The 21,203-nt window shown below is 36.9% G+C and overlaps 2 protein-coding genes across 2 annotated transcripts; both read left to right on the top strand.

The window, feature by feature from the left end:
• The first annotated feature begins 291 nt into the window (after positions 1–291).
• Positions 292–2,598, top strand: LOC145670683 (uncharacterized). Its single transcript, XM_081739474.1, has 2 exons — positions 292–1,036; positions 2,561–2,598. The coding sequence occupies exons 1-2, from the start codon at positions 292–294 to the stop codon at positions 2,596–2,598; spliced, it is 783 nt and encodes a 260-aa protein (XP_081595600.1).
• On the top strand, positions 2,498–19,787 carry LOC145669512 (phosducin-like protein). Its single transcript, XM_081737696.1, has 2 exons — positions 2,498–3,602; positions 11,578–19,787. Exon 1 carries the CDS (start codon positions 2,731–2,733, stop codon positions 3,598–3,600), a length of 870 nt encoding a protein of 289 aa, XP_081593822.1. The 5' UTR covers positions 2,498–2,730; the 3' UTR covers positions 3,601–3,602; positions 11,578–19,787.
• The last annotated feature ends 1,416 nt before the right edge of the window (positions 19,788–21,203 follow it).

The following is a 21,203-nucleotide window of genomic DNA, read 5'->3' as shown; positions in this document are numbered from 1 at the left end:
ATGAGCAGATTAGGAACTTCTTCATCTACAGTTATTCCGAAACTGGAACTGCTATATACACAAAATCGAACCGGTTCTTTACCGTATCGCCAAAGACTTCCCTGGCTGTATCAGGCTTATGTTAACCTCCGCCGTTGAACACATGTTATCTATCGCAATCCTCGCCTGCCATGTTATAATAGTCAGTATACTACCACTCTTCAATCAGTGGAACTGGAATTTCCAATCACCACTACCAAAAGAACGAATCTCTTATGTCCGCGAAGCGTGGCGCCGAGATGGGAATATTATATGGAGCAACATCATCCTTTCCGCACTCTGATCTATACAGATGCTTCCAAACGAACGCAAGGAGGTCTGGAATATACAGGAGTGGGCATATACGTACCCCACACAGCTCAGTTTGTAATTCAACGATTACCAAATCAAATGTCTATATTTCACGCAGAACTATGGGCTATTCGCACAGGATTAAGACATGCAATACAGAATAAATATCGTTCCTTCGGCATCTGTAGTGATAGCCTTAGTGCCTTACAAAGTTTACATACAACGGCTTTATCGAATCGAGTATCATGGATTCATAGTAATATTAAACAACAACTTTCGATTCTTAGGGAAAGAGGTCAATCTGTCTCCTTTTTCTACAGTCCAGCACATCTCGACATACCTGGCAACACTGTCTCAGATACATTGGCAAAGGCCGGAACACAAGAAGATCATATCATCAACATCCCTCTTCCACCACAGAGTCTACACGCTTTACTTCAGCATCAAAGACAAGAAAACTGGAGACGCTACCAAGAGCAAACAAGACATGGCAAAGGTAAACACTTCTGGAATATATTTCCAAGTCCTACGACCAAAAAGTGGATTTCACCCGAAGGTTGGACGAGGAGACACGTCTGCTTACTTTTTAGGTTATATCTAGGCATAGCCCAAACACCCTATCGTTTATATCAGCAAGGATACCGCAATACTCCTTCACGTTACTGTGGAGAATCAGAAGGAAGTCTACCCCATCTCATCTTTCAGTGTAAGTTAACACCTGCTTATCGTGTATCCTTTACATGGTTCTGTACCGGTACCCAGGGCCGCCCACAGGGGGGATGTATGACGCAAGCTGCGCCATTGAGAAAAATTTTGGGGGGGATTTTACTCTACTTTCGAACTAGCAATTTTACTGTCGGAATAGCATTAAAACACGATTTTGAGAAGCTAATTTTCAAAAATTTTCCGGGGTGAACCCCCGTACCCCCCTGCTTCGATACTCGATGAATGAAGTACCGCCCAAGTAGCCGTATGAAATGAAAGGTTGGTTCGTTTTAAGAGAGAAGGGCCGCCCACCGGAGGGATGAATGGCGCAAGTTGTGCCATCGAGAAAAAAATTGGGGAAGAATTTTACTCTAATGTCGAATAAGTAATTTTGCTGTCGTCAGAATAACATTGGAACACGATGCGATTTTTTTTTACATCTCGAGAATGAATCCCTCTACCCCCTGCTTAGAAACTCTATGAATGAAGTACCGCGCAAGTTGCTATATGAAAGGATGGGCTGGTCGGTTTATCGCTTTGTGTAGGTAATTTACCCATTTTCTGCTAGGAGCATTTATTTATTTCTTATTTATACCATGTACGACACTTAATAAGTAATGCTGTTCAATTGCTACAAGATGTATAATAAATGAATTAATGATAATATTTTGTATAGTTTTCTGTTTGTGCGATTACATTTTCCAGGGCCTGCGGTAAACTGAAAACCAGCTCAAAAGTGGCATCACTTTCGGGGGGGGGGGAGTGCGCCATCAGCTTTGGGGGGATGGGCACCTCTGCCGGTACCACAACACAACACCAGTAAATGTGTCGTTTATCTTAGCGCATAATATACGCACCGTAGTTTATCATCTTCTCCAATACATAATAGTGAACAACATTTCGCTCTAACAATACCTTTTACTACAATTCAGTGAACATATTTAACAAGATCAGTTCATCTTAGTGGACCGTCTAAAGTGCACCAATACCGTCACAATCCTCAGTTTATAAACTGTCCAAAGGTGAAAGCCGGGGCAAGAAAGCAACAAGAACAAGAACAAGAGCCTTGAAACAGGGGTAAGACTGAAAAAATTTAAAGAAGTGAACGAAAAATGTCAATTATGTTTCAAAGAAGATGAAACATTAGAACACTTATTGTTAAAATGTGAAGAAACCCAAAAGATCAGGGAAAAATGGAAATGGGTCGATGAAATGAAAGAGGAAGGAAACTTGGTTAAATTAGCTTGGAGGCTAGGCTTTAATGTAAATGGAAGGGAACTAAGTGAGAAAGAAATAGAAAAAAACAAAGAACTTCTTGAATTTTGGTGGAAAAAGAAAATGGAAAACGTTAAATAAAAAAAAAAGAGCAGTACTTATTTTTTTTTTCTTTTTTCAGGATCCAAACTTCCGAAGAGAAGGAAGGAAAGTACCTTGAACCTGAACCTGATTACAACTCTTCGTACTGGCAGCACTGTATCAACAATCAAAATGGTTGTCAGTTTGTGATCGTGTTTGTAAACAATAGTGAAAGAGCAACAGTTAAGTTCGAAGGACAAAAATTAAAAAATAAATTTGTAAGTCAGCAGAAGGATTAAGTGGTGTAATAGGAAACGTAAATATATTAAATGAGAAAGTTAGTGTAGAGTAGTTACAGAACAAGATTGGAATTACATTTAACAATCAGAAGTTATAAAAATGAGTACACTAGAAGATAAATTACTCGGAGAGAAAACGTACGGATACTGCAGTAGCAGCGAAAGCGAAGCCGAAAAATCGGAAGAAGAGAATGAGAGTGGTGAAGAAGTGGGGGAAGCAAAAGTTAGATCAGGAAGTGTGGTGAATAACGAAATTTCTGAGTGGGATGGATCCTCAAGTAATACCGGCCCGAAAGGAGTACTTAAAGATTGGCAACGATATAAACAGTTAGAGACGGAGAAACGTGAAGAACAAGAAAAAGAGCGTCTGGAGTTAATAAAGAAGCTTTCACTCACGTGTAATTCCGTACGCGATGAAGAGAAAAGTAAAGAAGACGTTGATCCTGAATTAGAGGCCTTGTTATCTGACAACATTCTACAGCAATTTGTACAACAACGCATGGAAGAGATGCTAGCGCGTACTGCAGCTCTTCCAAAATTCGGGAAAGTAATCAATATAAGTAGCGGGCAGGAGTATTTAGACGCTGTTGATAAAGAAGATAAAGGCGTTACTATTGTTATGCATATTTATGAAGATGGTGCAGTGGGTTGTGAAGCGATGAATGGTTGTTTGATATGCCTGAGTCAAGAACATCCTCAGGTTAAATTCTGCAAAGTAAAAGCATCTGTAGCGGGTGTGAGTAGACAGTTTACAGACAGTGGTGTCCCAGCACTTCTCGTGTACAAGGGAGGTCAGCTTGTAGGTAATTTTGTACGGCTGGTGGACGAGTTCGGGGAAGATTTTTTTGCAGAAGAAGTGGAGAGCTTTTTGATACAACATGGAATTCTACACGACAAATCGTGCATCCCTCAGCTCATTCGTCAATCTCAGCCTCAAGAAGACGATGAGAGTGATCTCAGTCTTGAGTAATAGTAGGTATTTTGATGCTAATTTGATATAAAATACAGAAGAAATTGGTTCACAAATATTTCCTCACACCAGTTTGTATGCTTACCCAGGGTTCTAGTTTTGGCATAACTCGAGCAGACTTCTAGCAAATTGTGACACATTTCATAGAGCTTAGTATATCTTTTACTAGAGCGCGCATTAAATGAGGAGCTCCATTACTACTTTCCGATTGACTTCAGGAGGGCTCTGTATGAATACAGTGTGGACATATGGCAGAAAAAGTAAAGTCCATAAAACACGTTGCAACTTGTGCTGGGTGGCCACTAAAAAACATGAATGCTATCTAACCGAGTCAGAGTAGTAGCACAGCAACGATGGGGTGCATCCGTAGGGAGCAGGCGCGTCAGCGACGGGGAGTATACGCATGATCGAAGCTAATGGAAGAGCACACTTACACATACAATACTTTCACTACATATCATTCAAAATTCATTTCAATATACTGTACACAAACAGTAATTACTTATATTGACACTCTCATTCCTTCACAAGAAAAAAAAATTTTCTTATCGTACTTTACCTATATATTTTCTTTTTGGTAGAACCGTCTGCTCGAGAGAATCCCTATTTTCAACTACGGAAAAATTTGGTAAATGTTTAGATGGAGGGGCCATGCTAATTAAAAACACCGACCAAAACTAATATTAACAGAATTTAATGAGATTTTAACTCGAAAAAAGACTGGCCTCCCTCAACTAAACATGGACAGAAACATTTATTAGAATATTGAAGAAGACTGTTTTTTCAATACATTTTACAGGTCTAAGTATCAGTTCACAGTGGTATGTAGCTTTTAGCTTTTTATTTTTTCAGTTTACTTTAGTATGTATACTGGAAATTTTATTAACAGGTTGCTTGACATACTGGTCCCTCAGTAATTCTTTTGTTTCTTTCAGAGAGGATTTCTTCGTTCACAACCCCCAATAATTGAAAGACACAAGTTTTTTTTTTTTTTTTTTTTTTTTTTTTTTTTTTTTTTTAAATTTCAATACAGTAACTGCATGAATTGTAAGTAACTTGAAGGTTCTCCTGCGTATGGAAAAATGACTTCCATTAAATTTCTTAAAAGTGTGGTATTTCGTTTCTTCAGAAAGAAGATTATTAAAGTAATCCTATAATGATGATAATAATTGCAAAAATATTAAAGGCACCCTTTTTATTTTTTAATAATATAATATGAGTGTTAAAATGATTCTATAAAGAAGTTTTAAAAGTTTCATAGTTGTAACTTCTGAGCAATGACATAATTTGTAAAAGATCCTAAAAATTGCTTTCTACGCCCATTAATGATTGACATTGTAACTTAGGATGTTCTCAAAGAGCAAAAATTAAGCTTTCATTTGACACCTAGATGAGCCCAATAACTTGAAAAGTAAAGAAGTTATAGCAATTTTAGTTCCGTGATGCTGAGTACCGGAAAGTGAAATTGGCGCAAATTCACATTTTTCAAAAGTTTCTCATCCAACAAATCGAAGGAAAAAAAATGGTCAAACAGTCCCCAGGTGACCATCTGGAATTTTGATAAAATTTGGCATACAAGTACCTACATCCCTCGTAAGAGTATGTAATATTTTATTTTCCTGTCTCTACCAATTGCTGCGAAATTAACTAAGAAATGAGGCAGACCGCAGCACGACGTACTGAACACGCTGGTTATTGTTAGTTTGCAAACAGCAAGAACTCGGTTATTAATTATGTAACATGGGAAATTTTTTCTGCAATAAATATATACATCGTTGAAATGCAGTAATATGTTGAAAGCGGCTTGACCATTTTATATTCGAATATATAAAATATTAATATCAGCACTTTTTTACATTACCGTTTATAAAGCTCATTTTTTTAACGTGTCACAGATTTCTTAGATAAAATAACAAATGTCTGTTTTTGTGTGCAGTACCTTACAGGATAGTGAACTATATACACCAGTAATGCAGAGCAGTTTACACTTTATTTACAGCATTTATGGGAGGTTAAAGTTGATATCATTGTACAAAAACGAACTTTTTGCTTATTTTCAGAGCCCTGTTTAATTATGTTGACAGTTGAATATGAGTGTGATATTTTGGATTAACAACACTACTTATGTAACAAACAACTTGTGTGAATTTCAAGCCCCTGATGTATTTCCTTTCATTGTAAATCATCACCTTTGTCAACAGGTGTCGGTAGTCTTTCAGGCTTGGAACGGATATGAAGAATGGAAGTAAAGACGTACGTGTGCGCCAGGTGCAATCGTTTACACTGATTGTGCACTTGAAAACATATGTTGTAAGACTGTAAGAAGAAACAACGTGCCATAGAAAGAAATTAATTGTTACAAAATAGTAGAGTTCTGCGGGTCAAAATTACAGTTCAGTATTAGTATTTAAGAAATTGAGTGTTCAAATAAGTAAACAAAAGACATGCAAAGTGAAAAGGAACATAATAAACCTGTGGAACAGGTTACGTAAGCAAATGATACATGCGTGTTGTAAAACATAAATGATTTCAAATTGTGGAAACTTATATGAACTAACACTTTGCAAAACAACATACCTTTCTTTACTCTTTAAGACATGCTAGTACTTTTTGGTAACTATTATCATCCACTCTGTATGTTCGTCCTCTGCTACCTTGTAACAAAGGTACTTCCATGGTACAGATAACATTATGGAATGGTATCCAGACTTCATCTTTCCGCAGTAGCCATGACAACACAGAGGATTCAGCTGGTACCATGAAATTCACGTACATCTTTATTTTCACATGACACTTCGTTCACCATACCAACGTACACACTACTAAGAAGCATATGTTGCCATTCTTCTCTTGCTTCCAGGAGATACACTGTGTTACCAAAAATTATCTTTATAAGGACTGTGTTTGCCTCAGTTGGTATAAATGCATGGTGAGAGCAAGTTCCAGAGATGGTCTTCAAGTTTGTGTATTGCTTTTCTATGCATTCACTTTCCCTCGAGATATCTTCTGCAGACACATAAAAATAGTGTATACCTTTAATGTTGCTGTCAGGCGATTCGTACATCCCCTACGCAGTAACAATTGGTCTTGTAAGTGACTGAAGACTGGCTCTGGCTGTCAATCTTTTTGTAGTTGCTCCTACACCATCACTTGGGCTTTTGCCGTGGGATGTTGCAAAATAGTGGCATTCTGCTTTGATTCCGAAGACAGTTTCATGCTGACATAGATTGTAAATGTTCTTGTAATTTTTATATTGTTATCCAGCACCATCACTGAAGTGAATTATCTTATCTGTCTGCCTATCTTGAAAGATTTGTGTCAGGTGTGTCATGAAATGCCTTAAGAATATATTGACAGTAGTAGCATTATGCTGTAAACTGATATGCAGCGGAGAGTGATACATTGCAGGGTTCCATTGTCATTATAGTACACCACGAAAAGATGGACAGTTATGGGATTTCTCCCAATGGTACCCTTGAACCTCGTCCTGTATAACGAACGTGTCATTTTCGGCAAAATCCAGTAAAACAATTAGCTCTGCTTTCTAAAGTGAAATTTTATGTTACTCAGGTATGCAGCTTGAATCTTCGCTATGTAATGGTGCTGTCTAAGACGATCAATTCCCTGAGTCAATGTGTCACAAAACTCATTCACAGAGAGCTGTAGCCTTTGTAATGTCAACTGGGCTATGAGAACCAAGTTTCTAAATTTAACCCAATCATCACCTTCAGGTAAGTGATCATCAAAACGGTTTACTAGATAATTTTGCACTGCCTCTTTCCTTCCACAGTTGCCACAGTAATGTAACATGCACTGTTTGTTCGTTGCATCACACACTGCAATGCTCAGCAGTGTCTTGTAGTTGTGTCCTGATCGAGGAAGGACATCGACCATCAGTTTCATGTTTTGATGATATTGACACACACACACTGAATGTCTTTTGCCCCAACTGTAATGCACCACTGTGACCTTAAGGCACAAAATTTTGCAAACCCAATGTTAAACTGTGGTTTCTGTTTGCAGAATTCAACATATATTTCATGTATATTCATTAGTAGTAGCCATTTCTGAGCTTTACCTTTACCTGGAGCTCATACATACACTCTAATTCCAGACAGATTCTTGAACACCCATCGCTTTCATAAAATTAAACTACTTCATTCACTGTTTCCTGCGGAATTATTTTCCGAGGCTTCTGTGCTTGAAGTGATAGAATTCCTTTCTGATCTTTTAACTTCCTTTGCTTTTCGCACTAAATACTCTGAGGCCCTAAAACTCTGTGCAGTTTTTCTGATACTTCAAGATGCAGGAGGAAGAATTAAGATTTGGACTTTCTCTTTATAGGAAAATGTTTTGTGATACTTTTCTACAAGCTGCTGTATAAGCATAGAGAAATCAACACACTTGTCACATGTCTTTTCAGTAAATAAACAAGTGCCTGGTATTCCAAGAACATCTACTATTTTCTCCTGTACGACATTTGTTATCTGCTTCACTTTTCTCTTGCTGTATCATTCTCTGTCTCCTTTACTTACATTCTTCAGTGGTGAGAAGCCTTCAGATTTGAGATATACGTTTAGTTGCTCCTGCTGAACAGTGTGGTGTGTAGCTGGGATCATACTTATGATCATCATCACTGCTGTTTCTGGCACTGGCACATCTAACACATGTTCAGCACAACTGCTGTCCTGGCACCAGGTTAACACGAAGCTCATTGATTTTGTCCTCATCCAGAGTGGAGAGGGACTCTGAAAGTAAAATTACTTCCATTCTCCATATCCGTTCTAAACCTTAAAGACTACTGACACCTGTTGACAAAGGCGATGATTTAAAATGGAAGGAAATACATCAGGGTTTTGAAATTCACACAAGTTGTTTGTTTCATAAATAGCAGTGTTCATCCAAAATACCACACTTATATTCAACTGTCAACATAGTTAAATAGGGCTCTGAAAATAAGCAAAAAGTTCGTTTTTGTACAATGATACTAACTTTAACCTCGCATAAATCCTGTAAATAAAGTGTAAACAGCTCTGCATTACTGGTGCATATAGTTCACTATCCTGTAAGGTACTGCACACAAACACAAGCATTTGTTATTTTATCTAGGAAATCTGTGACACGTTAAAAGGTGAGCTTTATGAACGGTAATGTAATAAAAAGTGCTGATATTAATATTTTATATATTCGAATATAAAATGGTCATGCCGCTTTCAACATATTACTGCATTTCAACGAAGCATATATTTATTGCAGAAAAAAATTGACTCATGTAACATAATTAGTAACCGAGTTCTTGCTGTTTGCAAACTAACAATAACCAGCGTGTTCAGTACGTTGTGCTGCGGTCTGCCTCACTTCTAAGTTAATTTTTCAGGAACTGGTAGCGACAGGAAACTAAAAAATTACAGACTTTCTTACGAGGGATGTACGTACCTGTGTGTCAAATTTTATCAAAATCCCAGATGGTGACTGGGGATTTTTTTTTTCCAATTCCGGTTATTATATATGGACTGAGCCTGATATTTATGTATGAAAAATTTTTGAAGAGAATCTGAGACATTAAAGCACGGCCATGTTTTAAAATTAGGTGATTTGACATGGAATGACCCTTGAGCAAAAAGTGTGACAAATGTAGGAAGGCATTGCTTTACATTTTCAAGCGTAAACATTGTGTTGTTGGTGTGGAATGTCTTTGGGAAAAGTTGACAGTAAAAGTTTTTTTTTTCTTTCTTTTCAGAAAGTTGTCGATAGGTGGTGGTTGTTGTGTTACGTGCATTGGTACAAAATTAGAAAAGATAAAACGTACCGTAGTGCTTTTAGCGACATTCTTGTTTGCGCGCATGCCCACAATCGCTGACGCGCCTGCTCCTTACGAACGCACCCCTCTCGCTACTGCCCGGACTCCCCTCCTACGCTTCTGCCCTGACATTATTAGATTGCATTTGGGCTTTTTAGTAGCCACCTAGCCCAGTTGGTTCGTTTTTCACACTGTAGCTTTTGTAACATATTTCCGGACAAAGTTCTCTTGAAGTGAATGTGCACTGAGGAGTTCTTAATACTTTCTCAGGTAATGACAAGGACTTTCATCACGTTTTCCAGCCTAAAATGCTTTTATTACGCTGTTGGTTGAAAATCAGGCGGACGTCCAACATACGGACGGCGGCGAAATATTTCAACAATTTTAGTTTTATATGATTTTTAACTGAAAACACAAACGACTATATTGAAGTGTAAAAGATTAGTTGGTAGGAAGCCCTGTTTTAAGGGTTCATAAGAACTTCTCGAGGGTTGTGTCCATTTTGACTTACCAGTATGTTTGGAAGGATGCGAAGAATCGAAATGTCACACATTTAAGCATTTTAACGGTATCTGCTTTATCATAAGCAAAGTGCAGGACACATTCTTATTCTCTCGGTAACGGACATCTCTCATTTTACGGACAAATAACCATTTCTCATCGGTGTCCGTTATTCGAGGTTTCACTGTGTAAAAAAATGATCATGTGAATCTGATTGGACTAAGGGTAAAGACATGCCGTAGATACCGCTGTCGAGGTTTAGGTCGCGGTCTGCCTCGATGGTGGCACAAACACACGATTCAAATAAGTAAGCTCATGCCGGAGATATACGCTTCATCGACTGCGATGGTGAATTAGTGGTCGCGATGATAAACAACCGAGGTTGTTTTTACATCGATGTTCAGTGGAAGCATCGCTGTGCTGTGACTCGTGTTGTCATTTGTCCTAATGCCAATCATATCTCTGCTTAAAAATTTAAGAGAGAAAGAGAGAAGAGTCCCCCCAATTCCGAGATTGATAAAAAAGAATGTCTTCTAAATTCGTTACTGATATAAGTTAAATAAATAGATGTAAAGACAGGCACACATCCATAGGGAGGCAATGTTGAATAATGGAATTGCAGTGACGAAACTTCACTTGGTGAATGTAATATCCCCTCCAGCCCGAAATCTGAAGACATACCTGCTTTTGATTTTATTGGAAAATTATTTTATCGCTCGGGTGCTGAAAGAAGGCACTTCTTTACAGAAAATTAAAAAATAGGTAAAAGCTTTTGATGTATTGATATGGATGGACACAAGATGAGACTCAAATTTTTTGCAATTCACAAGACGGAACTTAGGAATTTCTCATCTCATCTTGCGTCCATACCTATTTATAAACTTTGGTCATTTCAATTTCAAAATGTGATTGCGCATTAATTTTTATGATTTGAAGCAATATCATAGGTCAATGAAGACTTTTAAAATCAAAACGAAAACAATCCTCACACGCGTCGCAGCAGTGTTTCACCTCAAACAAAAAACTTACAGCGAGGACGCGACCACTTCGCTATGTGCACCCTTCATCCATCGCGACCTAGACATCGAGGTAGCGCCCGCGACTTAAACTTCGACTTTGACCACGAGGCATCTTCGGCATGTCTTTACCCTAACTTTTCACAAGACAGGAGGTAATGAAGAGATAATGTCTTTCAGACGATAAACCTCTGGCTTCTGAAGGTACACTGATGTCCAAAATTATTGTCGCATGTCTATAACTGTTTTCTTGTAAGAATATAATTTGATAATGATTTTGCACAGTACTATTAATACTGATACTTTGTGTATAATCGGGAAATGTATATTTGTGGTAAATTTCATAGGAAATGAATTATAAATACGAAAATTAGAATGAGTAAAACAAAATGTTGCTAAGTGGACAAGAAAGTTTTATTTTCGTTTTATTGTTCGTATTTACTGAACTTTTGACATGAAATTTGCCACATACATGTCTTTGCCGATTGTATACATACTAACGTTGTAAGAAATACTGGGCGACTTCGTTATCAAATTATATTCCTACAACAACATATTTATAGATATGCGACAATAATTTTGGACATGAGCATACATAAAATTGTTCAACATAGAAATATTTTCTTTCGTTTAAATAATTTCCGATATTGTTTCTTTCAGAATCAAATTGACATATGTAATTCCTATATGTACAAACGAATGGAATTCTTAACAGAGGAATACCAGTGATGTACAAGACAGCATTTACCGAGAAGGTGTGGGTTGAATACACGTGCGCTTAATGGATTAGGAACTTGCGGAGTATTGAGTTTGAATTTATATGTAAAAGTGTACAAAGCTACCAGAATAGCCAATTAATTTATTTTCTATGAACTAAAACACTTTTTCTTCTTTTCCCAAACGTCGTAACAGCAATTGTGAAACACTCTGTATATAAGGTAAGAGATAGTTCTCTCTGGGGTTTTCGGGTTCAGATTTAAAATAAAAAACGCTGGGACTGATAGGCAGAAAGTCATTATTGGATGAAGAAACTCATTAAGTTTCGTAGAAATTACAGATACTAGATACTTGATATGCCCTTCTTGCAGATGTCAGCGTCTAGCACTTATTTTGTCACATCTGTTGAACAATAGTAGCGACTGTGGCCACAATCTGTAGTCGGATCTCTTGTAAATTATACGAGATCCAGTATCAGAAATTTAATGGAGGGAAGTTACGTAATTATCAGAGAGAAGGAGTTTTATCTAAGCACTAATTTTTAGGTCATTGAATTTGGCACTGTACTGAAAGTGGTTATGTCTTCTGGCTTTGCGATAAGATTTTCAAATATCGATATCAAAAAGTCATAACAATCGATATATGGATAGTGTCGATATATCGGTCAAGCTTTGATATTTGATGTACTGATTGAGTTCTGATATATCAATCGAGTGTTACTATCCAAATCTGGATTGACACAGCCCTAATCTAGATACGCATTGGCTTTAGCATGGAAATAACGTGGGGATACGTAGAAATTAATTTCTGTAGATGGCTGTTTGTGGTACTTTGCACGAACAGTTTCTATTCATTTGTACACGCCCTAAATTGTAATACTGTGGCTCCTAGTGGGAAAAAATAGATGCTAGATTCTGTTGTGTGTATGCTGTTTTTTATTTTTAATCTGAACCCGGAAGCTTGTTGAGAATTGTGATATCTACGGGGTGTCCATAAAAGTAGTGTCATACTTTAAAGTGGTATTACGTCACTTTGGGTAATGATATTTAAATGAAATTGGTCACATTTGGAAGAAAAACTTTTTTTTTTATTATTATTATTATTACTATACCTCATCGACATTTGAATGTGGACCTCAAGAGTAGCGGGGCAGACATTAAGACGATATTCCCATTCACGGCACACACGCTCCAACACATCTGATGAAATGGACTGGGTGGCAGCAATGATACGGACTTGCGCTTCTTGCAGGTTTTGAAGCATATTGAATTGGTACATAGACACAATCCTGTACATAACCCCATAAAAAGAAGTCACAGACCTAAAAGTCAGGGACCTCGGCAGCCACTTGTAGAAGACATTATCATCATTACTGACACCTTCAAATCCATCTTCCTGGAAGCCGCTCATTTAGATGTTCCCGAACATAAAAAAATCCAGTGAGGAGTGCTCCATCTTGTTGGAAAATAAAGTAATTGCCTTCTTCTTCCAGTTGAGTAAATAACCAATTAGTGAGCATGTCAAGATAAGTTGGACCTGTGACAGTGGCTTTTGGAAAGAAAAATGAGCCATAGGTTACTCTCAATTTCCAAAATGGCATGTTGATTCTCGCTCCCACAAATCCTAACATTATGCCTGTTCACTTTTCCAGTAGCGTGGAATATTGTCTCAACACTGAGAATTACTTTCCTGACAGTTCTTCATTAGTACCATAAAATGTTCGTAGAAATCCCGTTCATTGTTGTCCATTGTTGACATGCACAAAAATATTTGAGTTTTTCTTTCAAATGTGACCATTTGAAATACGATTACCCAAAGTGACATTAATACCACTTCGAAGTATGGTAGTATTTTTATAAACACGCTGTATAATGAGCTTATATAGAGTGTTTAGTGTATTAGAAATGTCTTAGCCATTCTTGAATTTGTTGTTTCATCTATTTCAGTTGATATGTGAGTAGTTCACTCTCCGAATTAGCCGTCCTTAATAGACTATAATACATATATTTAAATTGACTTCATACTTTGTAAATCCTAATACTATTTTTCTTATTCAATATTATATTAGTAATATATGTCTGTACAATGTGTTTCTTGTACAATCATCAAAAGGAGGAAAAAAGTTTCTGTGTTACTACGAGGGCTGTCCACAAAGTAACAAATTTTGGAATTAAAAAAAAAAAAGTAGAGTGAACAAACGAAATTGTATTACATACAATTGAAGGTACACTCTTAAGCTATTTTTCCTCATAGTCGCCATGCAAATTAAGGCACTTATACCATGGCTCAAGTTTTCCAAAACCGTCGCGGTATAAATCTGCCGTCTGCGATTTCAACCACTGGCTTACACCGGCATGCAGTTCGGCGTAATTATTAAAGTGTTGCGTAGCGAGCCATATGTTCATTACTGGAAAGAAGTGGTAGTCACTCGGCGCCAAATCAGGGCTTTATGGTGAGTGATAGAACATCTCCCATCCAAGAGCTCACGAGTACGTTTGGCCGTGTGGGGACGTAGTGAAAAAAATAACACCTTCATGCCCGTACACTTCACAGAGTTGGCGATGGATTTTAATTGGCTTGTGGTTTTAAGTCAATACAAACCTAATCACAGAACGCACCTCACAAGAGCTGGGATTTTCTATTGTACTGCACATTGTAGGTCGTCACAGAAAACACAATAAGAGCGTCATAGTTCTCACGCTACCACAGCTGAATGCGGACTGAGTGTGGCAACGTTCTGACACCAGGATGACGACTTGCCTTACCTACTGCCACAATTGGCCAAAACGTCTGGTACTGTGTGGTCAGCCCTCGTATTATGATTGTTTCTGTAATACCGCTATATGACGTATTCATTACCTGAATTATTTTCAACTCACGAATATTAGACGAGAAATGCCTGATGTACGTAACTTAGGTATTTCAGTTACTGTATTCTCAATAGAAACTGTACAAGTGGTGCTTATCGTAAGTTAAAAAACAAGTTAGTTATTTGTAGAACATAAGGTAAATTCAGCGGACCAAGATGATTATTTCAGTATAGTGATATACTTGAACACCATCCCCCTACATGCTCCCCCTCCCCCCAAAAAAAAGTAAATTTAGGGTACCAGATTGGCATTTACTTTGCAAATAACTGTTTAAAAATGCTCGAAATATTCTCAACTTGACACGTATTCACAGATATTAGATAGTTTTAAGATCTACTTTTTATACTTTTTTTTCTCTTTATGTCTAAGAAGTATATGAAAGCTGCTCATATAGTACAATTCGAGTTTTGCGTCCTATGATTTTGATTTGGTGTTATATAAAATTAGTTATTTCCTAGTTACATATGAAGTGTTAACAATGTGTTTTAAGAACAGTGGACTTACCTTTGTGCCTCAGGATTTCATTCCTTTATTGGATAATTTGGATCCTTTCGTAGATCTTGATCAACATTAACTCTGACAGTGTCGGTGGAAACTTGTACTCCCATATCTGTTAATGTAAATACTACTGTTCCAAAAGATTAAAGAAGTAAATAAATAAATAAATAAAAAACATTTACACATTTTAACTATCTGTTACTATAATTATGTCCACTAGCAAGTTTAAGTGAACGTACTCTTGAGGGCAGTGCCAAGAAGGAAAGATGGAGATTCAAAATAGCATGTTGCAGCTCGTTATTTCTTTTAAACTTGTAATGGGGCACGATGGCTTACCTCTGGTGCTTTGGTTCCCTGGTTCGGTCCCCTCCCAAGTAAGTTTGTGGTGTCGTGTTGTGGGTTTTATCGGGGCAATCCCGTTTCCTCTCTATTCTCATTACACCAATTCTATCATAATTGCCTTAATGATTGGCTCCCTTAACCTACAGGGCATTAAACTGAAAGATTTCATTTTCTTGTAAACTTGTCAGTATACAGATATTTATAATGCCAGAGTTAACAAGTGCACATTAGTGATGCAGTTATTTTTCGAAGTATTGTAGGGTCTTATTTTTATTTTAATAGGACAGTACACTTATTTACATAAACAGACGTGGGGGTAAAAAAAACACGTTTCCAGCGATGCAGTCAGAATTGAGAGCGACCAATATCTCCTAGAGGATCGAAATTATTCAATAAAAGGATGAAATCCGGAGGTACAAAGATAGGTTCTTATATATATATCTATAGCTTCAATCACTAACTGTTTTTAAGGTTATTATATTTATACTGTTTCTGTATTGTCATTTGACTATTTTACATTTTCATTTTATTTTTGTTTGATATTTATAATTTTCTCCATCCTTAAAATTATTTAATAAAGCGGCTACAATTTGAAGATGCCTCCTTGTTAAAAGGAAAATACATCCTTAGTTTGTGAATTATATTTTAGAATTTCAGTTGTGTCTGTATTCCTGTTAGCTGAGTGTATCCGGTAAGAGTTTAATCTTTTAATATATCAGGTGGTTGTAAACAATTGATACGTGAGAGAGATATTTTAAAATAAGATTGTTCAGAGCACTTACTATAAATTGAGTTTCAAAATGTAAAAATGTGTGACTGGGCTAGGAATAGATCCTTGTCTCAACCATAAAATGTCGATGCGTAGTTATTATGATAAACAGTCCTCACTCGGACCAGTTATACATTTTCATTTTTGAGGGCAGTGCCATGCAGGAAAGATGATAGTGGATTCAAAATACCATGCTGTAACTCTTCAGCATGACAGTGTAGCAGCATCGACTCGCTCGTTCTGCCATATAACGAGCGTTACGTTAAACAATGAGGTGCCACTTTTTCTTTGTCTTAACAGATGTCAGTTCTAGTTTGTTGAGTCAATTGAACATGTTCATGTGTTCGTTGTTTAACACCTTGTGGGACCGCGGTGGTTCAGTGGTAGGCCGCTCACCTCTAGTGCATGGGGTCCTTGGTTTGATCCCAGCTCGCGCCAAGTGAGCTCTGTGGTGGACAAACACCGTTCGAGCTTCTACCGTTCCCTCACTTTCTTCATTCCACCATTTCATTCATTTCTCATCATCACCGTCTCCTTTAACCTAGCCAGCATAACCATAGGACATAAAACTTACATTTCACTTCGTTTTAACCCCTGGAGGGCCAAGCTATTTAGCACCCGTGCCAAGCGGGGTACAAATTGGACCCCCAACGTATTTTTGTAGTGATGTGTGTTCGGTCGTAAGAATTTATAAAGTTATCATTTTGGCAGTCAATTTCTTCAAAATTCTCAACATAATCTTCATCAGATGAAGTTCATGTTCTATTTCTTGTTCGATTAGGGGTGCACAGTTCATTCTGGAGCTTTAGCTAGCTGTTACATTGATAATCAATGGCAAATGACAAATTCAATGTTTATTAATGTAATATTACATCATTCTTTTCAGAATTATGTTACGAAGCAATAGTGCCAGCCCAAATGTAAAAGAATATGCATTGCAATAATGTAAATTATTTCCACGGAATGCCGAGTGGGGTACGTTTTGGACCCCAATCAAAAGTTTTTTTTTTTTTTTAAATACAAAAAGTAACACTTTTTATACAAAAATTAATTAATTGTTGTATTCGTTATTATTTAAAGTTAGCTATAAAAAAGGAAAACTAAGTCATTACGTACAGCACTATCATAGAAAAATATAAGTGGGTACATTTTTTGTACCCCGCTTGGCCCTCTTAGGATTAAAGTTTAAAATACGAATGTCAATACGTTGTAAATCACTTGTGAAGAAAGTGCGTTTTCAACGATAGGGTTTTCAATCTATTGGCACGAGTCGAAGCAAAAGGCATGTTTATTTTTCAAGCAGCACCAACCGAATTATGCTGTACGAACTGTTGACTTTATCAAGTTGAGTGAACATTAGTCAGCAAGTGTTAATGTCCACTATATGGATGAAACCATAGTTCACACTGGCATAAGCACGTTTTTCAGGTCTTTCTTACTGAACAGAACAAAAGTCCGTAAATTTCTGCATTTATGTCAACTAAAAATATTGTATCGTAATGTTATAGGTGGTAAAGTTCAGCGATTCATTTCCTTTAAATGGATTTTTCGTTTGGTCGTTGAAATCAACTCTACTTCCAGGATAAGAGTCACTTATGTTAGCTGTGCTGCCATATACTGGTACAAGAGATAAATATCGGTAGAGACACGAGTTTTCGCAATGCGCGATAAAACGAAATGCGTCAGAATTAAGTAATTTTCAGTTTCTTGACGTTTTATGATATTCTGTGTGTATTTTCATTGGTTTCCATTGCGCGATAAAACGCGAAATTGGCAGTTTTGCGTGAAATTTAACAATACGCGATATAACGCGAAATGTTAAAAATACGTTTTCATTACTTTAGAAACGCTAGTTTTCCGCTGACGGAACGGTAGAACGTGGCATGAACTGTGCTTTTGGGTGATTAGGAGACTATACGGAACATGTTGCCCGTTAGCTATCACCATCGCAGCTAGATGGGGAGTTCCGAAGTGAGGATTGTTTGAAGTTCTATGTAAATGCACTTACATATGTGGCTTCCAACAATCAATGCCAATTGTGAGAGATTTTTTCCAAGTATGGACTGATGATAAGTGATTTGTAGCATGCTTATATTTAATGCTTAAATGCAACTTGTGCCTATATTTTCAGAAGACAGCAAAACTTTCCTACTCATAGGAAGTTTAGTTGCTGATTTTCCTCAGTTTGATTTGAAAAAAATATAATTTTCTATAAATGAAAGTGACGTTGTCAAGTGAAATATTCAGTGTACTTTGTCTCAAGGTAATTAATGGTTTGTTTTTATAGTGATTTATGAAGAAAAGGAACAATTATAAAAATGTTATGGAATTCTTTTCCACAAGAGCTACAAAAGGCGAAATTTTATTTGGAAAATGCGGCAAAACGCGATAGTGCGAAAAACTCGTGCCCCTAAATATCGGTCTAAGTGGTTTGAATAATGAACGTGAGAGGCACACTTAGTGCGTAGCATTGCTGTTAACGTAGCTTCATTTCCCTTACGTCTTTCCTTCATGGCAGTGTTGTAAAAAAAATCAGTTGGGCTTGTATGTTTCAACATTGATCTTAAACGTGAAATTTGTAATGCGTTTTAAACTAAAAAGAACATAGTGGGCTGCCGCTAAATTCGAGAGTTTATCATGTAAATGTACCAATGTTTAGCTACGAATGTTTTCCAATATTCTGTTTAACAATGGAGTAAGCAGATTACTTTGTACGGTTTTAGTTTTATCATCAACATTTCAATATCTGGAACTAACACATTGATTTTGTAATATACTGCAATGGATACATTTTTAAATAAAGTGACCTCCCTCTATCAAACAGTTAAGCTATTAAGTTTCAGTTGCTACGTGTTGGTGCCACTTTCTGAGCCAAATCCGAAGATGGAATGAAAATAAAATACATGTAGCAGACTAGAAAAATACATTCGTATGGCAAAGGACATTTTAACAAGGATATATTGTTGTTGACCAAGTTGTGATCAAGTTCGAAAAATCCAGTAATATTTTTAGTTTCTTATTTACCCAAATGTAAGTTAACTATTTCGTAGAAATTCAGGATGTTGGCGTTTAACTATTTCGTAGAAATTCAGAGTGTTGGCGTAAGAAGAAAGACGTAGCATATAGCAGCTGAAAATTCAGGTACCATTTTAACATAGATGACACTTCTAAATTTAATCTGGTAACATTTAGATGTTTTAATTTTTGATGTATTTATGAAGTATCGCTTTATACAACTGGATACTTACACATATTATTAAGAATAATTATTTGTGTACCGTATTATTATTTCTGGCGGTAGAGTGAATATTTTCAATGTTTATATGTTTACATTTAAACGCCCGAACTTTATACTTGACACATGGGTTTCCCATATTTGGTAGGGTCGCTGTTATGTCACTTAACTCTCTGTTGGTTCACGTACTTTTTTTAAGTGGTCCAAGTTTTGATTTTTATGGCATAATCGAATTTGTATGTGCTGTTTTCTTGGTTATATGTAACATTAAAGTAAAATGTATGAATAGATTTTTATTTGGCGTTAAGGTTATTGAATAAATAATATTTAAAAAGTGTTATTACAGTTCTTTCTGGATCATGCAAACTCTTCAGTTTAGAAGTATGAGTATTATACATTGTAAATTTCGTTATGAAATAAACACATTAGAAAAGGGTAATCCGAATGTTTCATCAGTAGTATTGTAAGTTTAGAGTAACATCTTTTCAACGAACTTACAGCAGTTCGTTACTGAATTCTCTCTCTCTCTCTCTCTCTCTCTCTCCTTATATATATATATATATATATATATATATATATATATATATATATATACTGGGTGGGCCATTTTAATCAATCCACGGAAATATCTGAAAATGATAAAACATAGAAGAAATGTTTTTAGTACACGTTATATATTGCTAAGGTTCAAAACCAATTCCGCCGAAAGTACCCCTTCCCGCTCTCCGTAAATGGGGGTAACGGGGGGTAACTTTGAAATGTCAAATGGGAACATGGGTCGAGTAATACCTCGTTCGAAAGGTCTTGGAAAACTAAGTAACGCTGTGCCAAAAGATGTTTCATATTGTGCACCAGTTTCAAAATGGCCGCCATGATATGGTTCGGAAACTCTAGTAACCGTAGTATGAAAACCATGGAAGGTAAATGAATGGAACAAAATTGAAATACGTAAATATCATAGGGCATATCGAATGCTGTGATCCCAGTGGCCTCCCTGAAGGGGTCTTGGGGGCTAACTTAAAAATTTCAATGTCCGACCGGACAACGGTTCGGGCGTACGCTCGACCTACCCAATGCTGTTTGGAAGGCAGACTTCTTGGATAGAGAATTGGTGCACTGAGTTAATGCGGATGGCCACAGTTACATTTTGATTAACTATTAGCACTCATGTCATATTGTGAACTTGAGGGACGAGACGGTGTGTACGTATATCCCAGAAATGCTTTCTGAATAACCAGCACGCATTGCATAAAAGTTTCTCTGGCGACGGAGATTAGCAAATTCACACGTTTGTAAGTTCCAGCAACTGCATTATTCGACAACTTCTTTCGTATAACGTTCCTTCTGTTTTCGCATCAAATCATACTCAGCCACACAGATATGCGTTACCATTCAAATAAAAAATTCACCTTTTTTTTAGTCACTACAGCGTCATCCGTACAAACAAATGTTTCAACCACACCATACCTGTTTGTAAGGTAGCCTTAATTTGCGAATTAAAGTAGAGTTCTCATTTGAACTTTCACTGTTACTTTCCGCCCCACTCACATACACAGCGCAGGACTTGGATTTCTCTCTATACATTATGGCAATTTTACTCTAATATTTTTATCTCTGTTGTATTATTCTCGAGCCGTGGAACGCCTCCGTGGTTTTCCTATTTAATTTTCGTTATTTTCATTTATGTCTAACCGTATTCATACTATGGGCACTAGACGTTTTCTTAGACACAGTTACCATGTCTTGGCGATCATTTTGAAAACTGTGCCTCATGTCGAAAATATTCTTACAGAAGCTGTTTGATATTAATTTGTCTGTGTAACGTTATGTTACTCGCTTTAAGTTGCTATTTGAA

This window comes from Thermobia domestica, chromosome 14 (assembly GCF_964235325.1).
Source record: "Thermobia domestica chromosome 14, izTheDome1.hap1.1, whole genome shotgun sequence".
Classification (NCBI taxonomy): Eukaryota; Metazoa; Arthropoda; class Insecta; order Zygentoma; family Lepismatidae; genus Thermobia; species Thermobia domestica.
The sequence above is the reverse complement of the archived record's forward strand: the minus strand, read 5'-3'. Positions and strand labels throughout refer to the sequence as shown.

Bases quoted from the DNA above. Each gene is read 5' to 3' on its own strand.
- LOC145670683 (XM_081739474.1), top strand. From the start codon at position 292: ATGGAGCAACATCATCCTTTCCGCACTCTGATCTATACAGATGCTTCC. The intron at 1,037-2,560 runs GTAAGTTAACAC...TGTAAACAATAG, and splicing joins ACCCCATCTCATCTTTCAGT to TGAAAGAGCAACAGTTAAGT.
- LOC145669512 (XM_081737696.1), top strand. From the start codon at position 2,731: ATGAGTACACTAGAAGATAAATTACTCGGAGAGAAAACGTACGGATAC.